The 14,063-nt window shown below is 40.1% G+C and overlaps 2 protein-coding genes across 2 annotated transcripts; one reads left to right on the plus strand and one right to left on the minus strand.

Moving 5' to 3' along the window:
- Positions 1–1,930: 1,930 nt before the first annotated feature.
- RpL18 (ribosomal protein L18) lies at positions 1,931–2,808 on the plus strand. Its single transcript, XM_065236981.1, has 2 exons — positions 1,931–2,054; positions 2,219–2,808. The coding sequence occupies exon 2, from the start codon at positions 2,285–2,287 to the stop codon at positions 2,693–2,695; it is 411 nt and encodes a 136-aa protein (XP_065093053.1). The 5' UTR covers positions 1,931–2,054; positions 2,219–2,284; the 3' UTR covers positions 2,696–2,808.
- Positions 2,546–13,851, minus strand: BHD (Birt-Hogg-Dube). Its single transcript, XM_065236942.1, has 4 exons — positions 13,720–13,851; positions 3,180–4,331; positions 3,008–3,110; positions 2,546–2,938 (listed from the first exon to the last, which is right to left on the minus strand). Exons 1-4 carry the CDS (start codon positions 13,760–13,762, stop codon positions 2,821–2,823), a joined length of 1,416 nt encoding a protein of 471 aa, XP_065093014.1. The 5' UTR covers positions 13,763–13,851; the 3' UTR covers positions 2,546–2,820.
- Positions 13,852–14,063: the final 212 nt, after the last annotated feature.

Here is a 14,063-nt window from a genome sequence, read left to right on the forward strand (position 1 = left end):
TTTTTCTAATGTAATCGCACTTATTTAAAATAGTTCCAGCGTACCAAAATTTATTAAATTAATGGTTTGTAGCATCGATCAACTTTATGGGGAGTATACCTGGTTCTAATTTATCAAAATAGATTAAATTTCGGATTTCGGTTCCATTTTTAATGCAGATTACGAATATGTATTTATCGCGTATTTTCCAAAAACCCAATAGACTTCTCTGACGTTTGTGAATTGCACCAGTATTTATTAGTGCAGAACTTTGGGTAAAATCAAAAATTCAAACGTCAAAAGTTTCCCTAATTAACAAATACCATAAACGAACAATAACCCAAATAATCGAACTTTTCCATAAATGGTTTGGATGATACCCCAAACACGTCGTTAAGCAAAATAACCATAACAAATTTATTAGGGTTGGCTTGTGTCGTTTGACCAGTAAACGGTCAAATTTGATCGTTTATACGTCAAACGACATAACCCAAACATCAAATCGAATGTTCCCTACCAGAAACTCAGCCAGAGCGCTCGTGGCGGCCATGAGCGCTCATAAAATCACAAACGAAGTGACAGACGGAGCGGCTCGAAAACTTTGGTGACTAACCTGCTATTGCAATTTTTCAGTGTACCACATGGCAACACCACTACTACTGGATTGAACCACATGGCAACACAACTACTGGATTGAACTAGCATTTTCACCAAATGCACTAGAATGTTTTGGTTCTATCTCTTTCACTCTACTCAAAACTGAAATGCATAAAAAAAATGACAAAATCAGTGCTAACATTTGAAAACGGCACAAAAGCCATTTGTAAACAAATGGTTTGTGGGCCCTTTACTCACTACTTGAAGTACACCCACGTGACACAACAGCAACATCGGGTAGGGGAAATTTTCCCCTTCCTGACGATGCTGTTGGTTTGCGTGGGCGTTCTTCGGGTAGCGAGTAAAGGGCCCACAAACCATTTGTTTACAAATGGCTTTTGTGCCGTTTTCAAATGTTAGCACTGAAATGATACGCACTCTTTGCACACTGTCAAAGAATCATTGACACAAAATCAACTTTGTGCAAAACCAAAACAAAAATACTATCCCATCTGGTGGATGATGGCACAAGCTTCTAAGAAAATTCTATTACAGCGAACCACATTATTTTAATTGATTTTTTTGCCAGTAAGTCGTCTGTCACTTCGTTTGTGATAAAATGCTGGATTGACTATTTCCAGAACAACATGTGAAAAGGGCATACAAGCTTTTTGTAAACAAACCTTCTTATGCCCTTTTCTCGCCACCCATATGACACCAACGCAAACCTTTAACATCACCGGGTAGGGGACACTTTCCCCTTCCCGATGATATTGCTGGTTTGCGTGGGCAACCCTCGGTTGGTGAGAAAAGGGCCTACAAAGGTTTGTTTACAAAAAGCTTGTATGCCCTTTTCACATGTTGTTCTGGATTTTAGTATTTTATTTACAGTGTGTAAGTCCGAACCCCGCCATAAACAATCCCGCCTTCCAATCTACACCCGCCACCGTGGAATCCACCGTCTGCTCAAGGTGGGCATTGATACGCCGGCTGGAAACGTCAACAACTCTTCTTTGACAGCTGAACGTCCAAGTTGCGGTTGGTAGCTCTGGTTCTTTCTTTTTCCGGTCTTGAAGATGGTAAGAGTCGTTCTGTTTGCGAATTTCTTCACGGCGATTTTTAGCTCGAAATATGGTAAAAATACGTGAAGTTTTTGTTTCGTAATGAAAAAGCCATCGGTTCGACGGCGGTGCAAGTGGAGGATTAGCGAGAAAAGTGATTTTCCGGCGTAAAAGTGGGAAACTAGCGGCGCAAAGTGTCGATTGCATGTGGCTATCTCCGGTTTTGCGTTCGGTTCATCTCGTCATAGCTTGTCACTGTTGGGCCGATGGATGTTGATTTTAGTGCTGATACTAATGGATGATTTATTTTGGTGCTTTCTCCCTCCATAGGGTATTGATATCAATCATAAGTGGGACCGTAAGGTTCGCCGCACCCAACCTAAGTCGTTGGATGTGTACCTGCGGCTGCTGGTTAAGGTGAGTTCAAAATATCGATTGAAATAGTGCATTGTTTACGTGATGGCGATCGGAGGTTATGGCATGCTCGATGGGTACCTGTCAACCTGAAACTCTGTTAACAGGAAGTTCCGATGGTAAACATGTTGCTGATGGAGGATTTTCTCTTCTTTTTTTTGTTATAGCTCTATCGCTTCCTTTACCGCAGAACGCACAAGAAGTTCAACAAGATCATTCTGCGTCGTCTGTTCATGAGCAGAACCAACCAGCCCCCAATTTCGCTGTCTCGGGTGGCCAAGTTGCTGAAGCTGCGCGGTAAGGATGATTCGATTGCCGTTGTTGTCGGAACCGTGACCAACGATGATCGCAAGCTGTACGTTCCGAAGATGAGCGTCTGTGCTCTGCGTGTGACGGATGCGGCCCGTGAACGTATCCTGAAGTGGGGAGGTAAGATCTACACCTTCGATCAGCTGGCGCTGATTGCCCCTACCGGAAAGAACACCGTGTTGATGCAAGGAGAACGCACAGCCCGCGAAGCATTCACCCACTTTGGACGTGCTCCCGGTGTGCCACACTCCAACACTCGGCCCTATGTCCAGTCGAAGGGACGCAAGTACGAGAAGGCTCGTGGTCGCCGCAGCAGCTGTGGCTTCAAGAACTAAGAGAGGAGGAAGGGAAATTCACATTGTCGGTTCGAAAGGAAACACAACAACTTTCCTTCTATTATTTGTGTATTTAAGTGAAAATATAAGAAAAATGATTCCATGAAATCGAAGCTCGCAGTGTGTCATAAGTGACTGTGCCAGTAGTTGATCAGCACCTGGTCCTGCTGTTGGATGCCCATGATTTTCTTCACTTTGGCGACGTCCTGGTTGGAGCTCATCTTCCGGATGCAGACCACCTTGCTGGAAGTGTGAAAGAAAGCCATGTTTGGAGTGAGTTGGTTCAAGTGATTGCAGTTCAGGGGAACTTACTTCTTCCATTCTTCAATCAACGCTCGAAGGTGCTTGTCCAAAACCAAATCGGTGAACAGTTCCTCGTCTACAGCTTTCAAGATTTTCTGAAGCAGCGTTGGCACTGGAGGTGGAAAATACAGGTAACTTATATTTGTTTAGTACTTTTAGTTTTAGCCACCAGGATACTTACATTTCGAGGGTAAATCGCCATCCCACACGCAAACTGCAACCGTATCCTGATCTCGATCGTCCAGTATATCGATTCTCATGATTCCAGCTGATGGATTCGGGGCCACTGCTTCTTGGCACAGATTGATTATCCTACATTCATTGGCAGCCTTGTACGAGTCGGCTTGCGTCCGTACCAACTTGTGCAATTGATCCGGTAGCAGCTTCTTTAGATTCCTCACCAAGCAAGCGCCCTTCACGTACGGTCCTCGAATGACAATCTGAATCCCGGTCAGCACGCAGAAGCAAACCGATGCAAATTCTCCCTTCAATATCTGCCGAAACATTTTTAGCGAATACTTAGCCTTGGATCGTTCGTCAATCCTATCGCTCTCGTCTTCGGTTTTCCCATAACCCATCCGGCGCAGCAGATATCCCTCCTTGTCGGTTTGCACCATCGTAAAGCCTTCCTCCGTATCTCGTCCCAACCAAGCCGGTACCGATGGACTCCCCAGTGTGATGCTCTCCGTCAAATATCGCGCTCCTGCCCACAAGACAAACGTAAAATGCGCATGTAAGTACGCAAATATTGACTCCTTTCCCGTCAGTTCTACCAACGATCTCGTCTTGGAAGGATTGCTCGCATAGCCCTGGGTGATCCTCTGCGCTCGCTGCGAGCCTTGTGCTCTCAGATCTTCATCATGAACTAGATTCGCATAGCCTTCCAACTCTTTGGAAATCTTTCCCAAACAGTCCGCCAGGAACGGTTGAATATTCAACAGGAACATCTTGTCCTTCATCAGAATCACGATCGAAAACAGCTTACTGAATCCGCGAGCTTCGGAATCCATCAGATGAAACGTGTGACTCAGCACGTGACCCCGGTGGGCATCACCAAAGAACACCAATCCCCCTCCACTCGCTGCGGTGGAGCTGACCTCGCTGCTGATGCTCCGGAAGGCCGCCTTCTTGACCAGTTCGATCGTCTCGTTGATGACCGGGATCTGACTGCTGACGAAGTGGGCATTGCTGTCCGGATCCTTGCTGACCAGCCCGATGCTGTTGCCGATCGAGTTGCACGCGGCACACCCCTTCCGATCCGTATCGAAATGGATGTCCAACTGCTGGATGTTGGTCTCCCGGAGGGTTTGCGTGCAAAACAGAGGGCCGGGTCCTGTGTGTGGAGTGGGTGCGAGTTTTAGATAATGTGCTTGGTTGTGGTTTTATGAGAATGTTAATGATGCCGAAACTCCTGTCTAATGAATTCAATTTGGGGGGACATTTGGATCCGGGCATATTATGAGTAGGGTAAACGCTCCTATAGTTGCGGTACGTTAGAAGCGTTAGGTTCCTATAGTTGTGTATGGAGACTCCGTACACAACTATAGGAACCTAACGCTTCTAACGTACCGCAACTATAGGAGCGTTTCCCCTAGTTGAAAATAAGCGTTAAGCAATGCAACTTCATGAGCAATTAATTGACAATTCGCAGGGTAAGTAGGAGTGGGAATTTACGAACTTTAATTTAAGGAACTCATAGTGTTTAAATACAATTTTGAAAAAGTCGTAGATTCAATTATAACGACAATTTTTCGATTTATAAAAAAAACAGATATTTCAAAATAAAAAAAAAAGTGAGTTGTGTACAAAACACGACCGCATGGTTGACGTAGACTAGGGGAAACGCTCCTATAGTTGCGGTACGTTAGAAGCGTTAGGTTCCTATAGTTGTGTACGGAGTCTCCATACACAACTATAGGAACCTAACGCTTCTAACGTACCGCAACTATAGGAGCGTTTACCCTACGTTAAGTTGTGTAGGGAAATTCTCGTGCATTTTTCTAGATATTGATATGATTTCGGTCCAATGTACATATTTTGGATTTCCTTCTTAGTAAAACTTAGTTAAATTCAGGACCTCATAAAAATGCGAATACATCTTCTATTACATTTGGTTCCTAAATTACAATCAGATATGAAGGTAGGGCTTTCTTCAGGTGATTCATTGAAATGTCCAACAATAACCGTCATGATGGCTGATATTCCCTATCACTTCAAGATTTCTAGAGCACAATTCTTGGACGGACATCACTCATGAAATTGGAACTCCGTACACAACAAAGGTGAAATTCCAGTTTCTTTGTTATAATTGTTTCCCTTAGCTGTAGGAATTGAAAGAGAAAATCGACGAATCGATCATGGTAAAGGTAAAGCTTGTTTACAAGGGTGAGTTTTTATTCACGAGAAATCGGCAGTTGATGCTTGAAGTCATTACTTACAAGAACTGGACAGCCCTAAGGAAATATTGACGGCGCCTTAGCAAAAAAAGTTCCTCGCCTAGGACGAAAAGCCCAAGGGGTGAATTCCAAAAGTAAGTTTTCCATTAAACGTTTAAGGTGATTTCTTGTTGAGTCCACAAATGACCACTACATAGGCTATACATGCACTTCCACTTCAAATTTTCAATTACACAAATCTCGGAAATCGGTGCTCAATTTCACCTGAAATTGCTACTTCATGTATGCTGCAGTGCAGCAAACGTAGAGTAACAATTTGAATGTTGCACGTGTTGTAGAAGCTAATATTTGTGCACTTAATGTTTCGAAGTGGTTCCGAGAATAAGGATGTCACAGCGAATCACCTTAAAGTTGAATAAAACAAACTGTGTGTGAGATATTAACGAGATTTATGTTTCGATGGAAAGGCCTATCAATACCATTATGTATAGAATATGACATCGTTCAAATGGCTTCGCTTGGTGGCGTGTATCCGAGAGGTCCAATTTTCCATAATGGGTTGAGTAATGTTGGCTTTGAGTGAAAACAACAAATAATCAAGAAGACTGGCAACTTTGCCAGAATCCAAGCGACAGATACAGTAGCGCCAACAATCAATACGAAACGATTTTAAATTGGCTCACTACTTGACTAGCCTATTGGTCCCAAGCAAACGATTAACGTTCCCCATTCTAGTCGAAATTCTAGTACTACGCAATGTTTGTTTTGATTGACTATGAAAGTTTGACAGATAAAATGAGGGGTTTTTCCTATGTTTCAAGGGGTGAATCGATTAGCTTGGGACCGAAGAGAGTACCAGAGCTGAGCCAAAAAGTTGAGCACATTATTTCGGGACCTTCTAGTCTTAGAGTTACCTCTATGGTAGCGCTGCGCTTGAGTGAAGGTGGAAGGAACGCATAGAAAAATTAGCAAATACACAAACCTTTCTTCTGAGGATGTAATCTTTGCTATCTAATTCGTTCGAATCATTTACCTTTGAGTGGCAGATGACGCGATTGTACCTGTCTCATAGCGTTCGTATGAGAAAATGAAAAAGTTGCCAGTCTTCTTGATATGAAGTCTTCGCTTTGAGGGCATCGGTGGATTGCGGCTTATTGGCATAGACCTGCGACTTAACATAAACCCACAAGAAAAAGTCTACTGCAGTGTTAAATCACACGATCTTGGTGGCTAGTTGACATCGCCTCCGAGCGAAATAACCATGCCCGGAAATCGCTCATGCAGAATATAGATTGTTTCGTGCGCTATTTGGCACGTTACACCATCCTGTTGAAACCACATATCGTTCACATCCATATCGTCCACTTTAGGCCAGAAGAAGTCGGTAATCATCGACCTGTAGCGCTCTCCGTTGGCGGTGATGGCCTCGCCAGCGTCGTTTTCGAAGATCAAGACGAAACTAACGATTTTAAATTGGCTCACTACTTGATTAGCCTATTCTGCCATTATACGCATAAGAGTCCCACGGTGCATAAGGATTGCATAGAACATGGGACAGTTATGCGTAGAACGGCAGTATTGGTCCCAAGCAAATCGACTAACGTACCCCATTCTAGTATAAATTCCAGTACTACAGTATGTTTGTTTTGATTCGCTATGAAAGTTTGACAGATAAAATGAGGGGTTAGTGAATTTTCCTATGTTTCGAGGGGTGAATCGATTAGCTTGGGACCGAAGATAGTACCAGAGCTGATCCAAAACGTTTAGCTAGTTTCTCCGGGACCTTCTGGTCTTAGCAGTGGCGTCGCCTTAACCTCAATCTACCTGTGCACCAACTCTCAAAACATAAACAAATATCAAAATATTGCTTGCAATGGATAGATATCGAGTTAATTAGAAGATTAAGTGTATTTTTCAACCGATTCGAGTGTGAATATGGCATTAAATCTGTTTTTGAAAGTTGGTGCACAGGTAAAAAGTGAGGTTACGCGACGCCACTGGGTCTTAGAGTTACCTCTATGATGATGGCCTCGCCAGCGTCGTTTTCGAAGAAGTACAGACCGATGACGAATCCGGCTCATAAGGCACACCAAACAATGACTTTCTGGGGATGCATTGCACCTTGGTGCACATCGTGTGGATTGGGCTTGTCCCAAATTCGACAATTCTGCTTGTTCACATACCCGTTCATCCAGAAATGGACCTCGTTTCTTAAGGAGAATTTTTCGGGCAATATCGGGGTCTGTTTCCAACTGCTCCAAAACCCTATCAGCGAACAAACGGCGCTGTCTATGATCGTTAAGATTGAGCTCCTCCGTTAAGTTGAAGCCTGCGAGAGGCCCAGTTCATCGACTGCCGCGGGTTCTCCTGCACACATTCGCGTACAGCGGCGATATTCTCGGCAGACCTTGCGTTCCGTTGACATACGGATGCTGGTTGAGCGTGCACCGAACCAGTTTCCTCGAATTTGTTCACCACATTGCGAATAGGTCTCTCGGTAGGACCACAGACAAACAGGCGTAACTCTTCATTGTGTATCTTCGTTCATGCATTTAACGGTTGATTTGAATATTATCAGTTCCGCGAACTACTCGCCGCAGCGCTGGCATCGGATCACTTTGACGTTTCTTTACATTCTATAGCACTTTTATGCAATATTGTTTACGAGTTAGCGAGCATGGTTATGGTAGTCAGTAAGGTCCACGAATGGTTTTGTAACATCGATCAACTTTATGTGGAATATATCGCGAATTGGTTGCCTGTAATTTACTGATTACCAATTCACGATATATTCCACGTAAAGTTGAGCGATAATACAAAACCATTAATGGACCTTACTGACTACCATAACCATTATCATTAATGTTCTCAAATCATAAGTAAAAACGTTCTTATATAGTTCTCTTTCTGAAAATGTATGGAGAAAACAAGAATTTGGAATGGTAATGGTTCTTAACAACCCATTATTTGTAAGGTCCAGTTCCAAAAAACCATAATACATAAGGTTAAAACTTTATCATTAAACGTTCATGTAAAGTTCCATAACCATTTCAGTTAAAGTTTAGCAGGGATTATAAACAATTTTTAACCATTTTAGGTAAGGTCAATTTATGGTTCGCGTTTATGCGGGCAGAGAGATGTCGTTACTGAGGTTATATGTTTTGAGATACTATGTGTTCAAGAACAAGTTTTTTAAAGAGTTACGTCTGTTTGTCTGTGCTAGTAGTAAAATACGCTCTTAAAAACGTCTCGCGGCAAACAAAAGTTTGAACACATTTTCATGGATAGACGAGCGTTATACGTAATCTTTAGCCATAAGCCTTAGTATACAGTATATAGTATACAGATGCGAAACGAAATTTGAAGCACGCGAAAACTAATGAAATTTTGCTAGCGAAAAAGGTTGTGGAAACGTGTTTGTGGAACATTTTCCAGTTTCCTTTTTTCGCAGTTTACAGTTCATGTGAAACGAAATCGATCAGTTTACACCTCCGGTGAAGTGAAAATTTGACAGATATGCTCTTTCACAAAACGTCAACTTTTCGCGAGCGCGGCATGCGTGAAAAAAGTAAACGTAAGCGAAAAAGATGCGATCCACAAAATTCGTTTTCGCTGGATCGTATATGTTTACAGTTCAAAGCGAAGCGAAATATTTGCCAATTGCGTTTTTCACGCAGGTGAAAAATGTAGTATTTTGTTTGAGATTTTCGCTTCGCTTCGATCTCTGTACAGGCCTATACATACGAAGTACATTGTGATCATAACCAAGTGTGCTCGTAATAGCTACGTTACATTTACATATTTTAAGATATTTTAACCAAATTTATGTTTTGGCCCAATGTTACCCCAAATAAGGTTTCACATTTTTCTATTTTTTATTTAACTTTATTAAAATGCGATATCAATTTTTAATGAACCATTTCCATGACAGCCGTAAATATATTATTGATGAATATATTCACATGCTTATAATAGAGACGGTGTATAATGAGTCACGCCAAGAGTGAAGCCAAGTCTACCTATCGAACTGTCAAACCAGCTACACAGCAAAAAAAGTTGTTGAATATTACATCGAAACTGATGCAACCAGGTCAATCCATCGGTTGTGTAATATCACATTGTACGATGTACATCGATTTTGCGAACAAAATTACATCCATTGATGTAATATTGTATCTGCTTTTTGCTATTACATCATTATTTCATACATCAGCTTGAATTACGTTGATCGATATTACATTTTTTTTTGCTGTGTACCTATCGTGCAAAGTAAACCGAAGTAAACAAACATTACGATGCTATGAAAGGTCCACGAAAGGTATTGCAATAAAATATAAAATATAATCGAAGAAATGATAATAAACACGCAGCGAGCATTCAATTGTCGTGGGATACGTTTGGTAATGATCAGTAATGAGAATTTCTATTATTTTTTGTTAAGATAATTTGACAAAATCACTGATAGTGCCAACATTTCAAAGGGGCGTAATTGCTTTTGTAAACAATGGCTTTAGCCGTCGATTTCTCGCAAATAAAAGCTCATTCATGAAAATTAACTACACCAACAGGTATAGGAATGTTTCCTCTACCAGCTATCATTTGTTAATTTTGAAACTCAACCACTTCCTTAAGTTCTTGAATCAATTCAATAGGAAAATCTTGCAGCATAACTAAATCAAAAATTTTTAGCAGGCTGCAAAAATGTATCCATACTGGATCGCCTATCGGAATGAGTTTACCAATGAACAACGGTAAAAAACGCATCAGTGTTATTACTTCACTTGCAGTCATTCGAATCTTTTGTTTAATGAGATTTGTATCTTTTATATCATCCGGAATGTTAGATGAATTCAAGTGGCCATAAACAAAAAGATTTTTCCGGCAATTTAAATCATCTAATGTGAAGTATTTTTGTTTGTATACAAAATAGTTCAAGCAATGCGATAAACCATAAAGACATATCCCTTCAGGTACGTCGTGCATTACATCAAAGTACACATTTAAAGCCACGTGGAATGATGGAATGCGATTTAGGATGCACCTGTCTTTTACACCTGTTTTAGACATATCATTCACTTGCACATGCTCTTCATACATCTCTTCAGATCTAAGAGAATCTACATATTCTTTGCTGTCGATTTCTCTCTCACTCCTAGTTCTGGTACACATACGACAGTAATAATTGGCAGTAGGTGACTCAACTAGATTTAGTATCTCACTCAATCCTAGATTATCACCAGTTATGAAACCTAGCTTGAAATAAGCAGTTATCTCGTTTCCTTTGTATCGGACGGTAAGTCCAGTGTTTTCTAATTCACTTAATGTTTCAACTAGTTTAAGCAGCGTCCGTTCATTGCCAAAATGTTTCCTATCTCCAGACATAACATAACCAGTCGTTAGAATATTAACAAGTCGTGACAGAATATATGGTGGTAAACAAGGTATGTAATGATAAATTCCACATATTTTAGTGTTACTGGCATGAGGAGAAACTGTGTCGCTTGTAGTAAAATCGTCAAAAAATATATTGATTGGAACGATCAACTTACTTTCTAGTCCTTGTATTTTCTTCTGCCAAATGGTGCCATCTACTAAAGACCTGATTACTCCATCATCAGATGATTTTAGACATCCAATCAATAGATCGATTACATTTTCCGATTCTAAGTATTTGCGTAGTTGGAACTTTATAGGCATTAAAACACCCTTTACATCATCTTCGACCATTTCTAAGTTTTGATGTATTACAGCTGGCTTCAGTTCGTTACTTATACTAAAATACACCGGTTCTTCGTACAAGCCTATTTCTTTGAGGTCTCGTATAAATTTGTACTCGGTCTGTGAATTGTTGATCACTGAAAATACAGATTTTAATACGGTACTACCAGAACGTGAAATTAAACCGACATCAGTCATTACTCCTACAATTTCATTAATGGGATTCAATACATTTCTTCGTACATCATCTTGAAACTGAACACTATGGATTTGAATTGTGACACACTTGGATTCTATGTGCCTCATATGGTTATATCAATAGCTTTGCACTTCATAGTTCAATATTCTACAATATCTTACTTTATCGACTTCTACTTTACCGATTCTAAAAATGAATCGGCAAATATATAAACAAAACTGCCAGAGGCCAGAGCATTCACAGCTGCTTCGTTCGATCCAAGGTTCGATCTCACTGTGCCACGGTTGTCCTCATATATGAGGCGGGTTTATAGGATAAAGTCACAACTCTTGTTTTCGATGTTTACCTTTCTGAGCAAACAATTCACATCGTATTGAAATGCAAAACACTTGAAATCCATCTGTTTTGAACAGTAGCGTGTTTCAATGTGCAATACGCCTTTTTAATAGAAACTTAGCGATCAATTCAACCTCTGGTAATGAATAGGAGAACGTCGAAAAGAGTGTTGTGAGCAGAATTTGTTTTCGTGAGACATAGGAAGTGGAACACTTTTTAACTTTCCTTCATAAATATATTTATCCTTGATGCTCCAAAATTTGATCTAGAGTCGAAAAATTTAATTCTGTATCGTTTTTTCAAGGATCCTGCTGGTGTTTAGGAATATTTTTGTCGAGAAAAATGTAAATTAGAATAGTGCCTCATAACCACGATCTTCCGGATTTCTAGTGTGTGAATAGTTGAAGCACAAATCAGTTCAGATCGGTGTAAGACAATTACCGATGGAAATTGGCAAGATGTTCAATGACAAATGCTTTAATTTGCGTTGTGAAAAATCCTCATTTTGATGTAAACAAACGGTTTGGTTGACGTTGCCTCTTGAACTCGTCTGGCGCTCTCTAATTGGTGGTGCATTAAAAAAGCCTATTGGGCTCTTTAATTTTGAAAAATATATCGGTTTTTATATATCATCTGAAAGAGCTTCGTTTTCTGAGCACAGCGATATTTTTTTCGAACCCACACACTTTCATTTCGATTTTTAAATCAAGATTTAAATCAAAATAATAACTTCATTGTTTGACACTATACTGACAAACTGACAGCTCACTCCCATACAAAGTGACACCGAGGGGCGCTAATAAGGTGATTTTTGCAAATGTAATCGTACTTATTTAAAATAGTTCCAGTGTACCGAAATTGATGAAATTTTGGTTTGGGTTCCATTTTTATTGCAGATTACGAATATGCATTTACCTCAATACCTTAAAGAACCCAATACACTTGAATAGATAGTGAAAGATTTTCAACATTTCAAAGTTTGAAACACTATAAATTAACGTGTATAACTCATTGAACCACGGTGAAATACACTTAAAGTAAATGTGATTCTGCATTTAAAAAATCAAGTGTTTAAACTTTTCGATCAAACGTGTGAAATTTTTTGAGTGTAGCTTATAATTCTAGATAGAGCTGGAATTAGGACGTAACAACTTTTGCAAACAATTGGCGTTGACGGCACCGTCGAAAAATTTGCTATTCCAGCAAATTTAGATAGTTTCTTATGGGAATTTTCGGTGGAGTGAAAGGATAGTACAAAGTCCGCCATGTTTCACGCACAGTCTGACGTTTGCTTATGGATTTTCTCATAGGAGTAAAGAGCTACAGAGTCGCCGTCAACGCCAATGACTTCTACCGATGATTTCTATGAATTCAAGGCACGCTCACGCAGACCAACCTAACCATGGGATAAGGGAAGTCTTTCCCTACCCGATGAGGATGTTGGTTTGCGTGGGTAAGCCTTGAATTTCTAGAAATCATCAAGAGGACTCTTTATCACAAAAGCTGTTAGGCCCTAAATCCAGCTCTATCTAGAATTGTTTTCCTTGCCAAAATGTAAATGTTGGAAGGGAGGGAACGATTTTTTTTTTATTTTGGTACGGTACTTAATAAACCGAAATTTGTTAATGTGATTCCCTGTAGCGTCCTTTCTCGTGTTACACTTCGCAATTTCACATGTAAAAATTTTGATCGAATCGGAGCAGGAGTCGGTTATTTTAGATCCGACTCTACTGCTTTGGATTCCTGAATACGGGATTTGTAAAACCCGAATTTTGTTTTTCAAATAACGTTAACCAGAAGAAATTTGAAATGCAGTTGCAGCCTTGTTAAAGGTTACTCTTAAATATGGTAAATGAATGGAAAATTAAAAAAAAAATCGGCAAACAAAACTTAGAATGATATGTGAAAGTTGTGAGGCACTATTTAAAGAATATGGGTGCGGCACTCGTACAAAAGTTTTTTTTTTGTTCATTTCCACATTCTAAAATTATATTTTAGTTCAAACCAATTCAGCACTGTGAAGGCTTCGTATAATATTTACTAAATATGGCAAACATTTCGGCGATACCTACCATGAGCTTCGCAGAAATGGCACAATGCTATGATGGCATTCATATTCGACGTACACACCAGTATTATCACCAAACTAAATGCAAACTATAATTAAGGTTTGAAAAATACTTTGAAACTCAATAGAATAAGCCAAAATAAATTGAAATCATTGTGATAAAACCAAAAATTAATCGATACAGAAAGCGTAAATCAACACAAACAGCTGATGTGTTTACTTTTTAAACTATACTGTCGTCATTCGTCACGTTCTTCGAGCGAGCAAGACGGTCGTTCGTTGTTCCTGTCACTTATTCGCGGTTTCCCTTTTCGTTCTGTCATCCGCGCTGATATGATTCACACAGAA

The sequence above is a fragment of the Ochlerotatus camptorhynchus genome, unplaced genomic scaffold, assembly GCF_037179485.1.
Source record: "Ochlerotatus camptorhynchus isolate MF236.1 unplaced genomic scaffold, CSIRO-AGI_Acam_v1.1 ptg000577l, whole genome shotgun sequence".
Taxonomy (NCBI): Eukaryota; Metazoa; Arthropoda; class Insecta; order Diptera; family Culicidae; genus Ochlerotatus; species Ochlerotatus camptorhynchus.

Bases quoted from the DNA above. Each gene is read 5' to 3' on its own strand.
- RpL18 (XM_065236981.1), top strand. From the start codon at position 2,285: ATGAGCAGAACCAACCAGCCCCCAATTTCGCTGTCTCGGGTGGCCAAG.
- BHD (XM_065236942.1), bottom strand. From the start codon at position 13,762: ATGAATGCCATCATAGCATTGTGCCATTTCTGCGAAGCTCATG. The intron at 4,332-13,719 runs GTAGGTATCGCC...CTCCACACACAG, and splicing joins CCATTTCTGCGAAGCTCATG to GACCCGGCCCTCTGTTTTGC. The intron at 2,939-3,007 runs GTAAGTTCCCCT...TCACACTTCCAG, and splicing joins TTGATTGAAGAATGGAAGAA to CAAGGTGGTCTGCATCCGGA.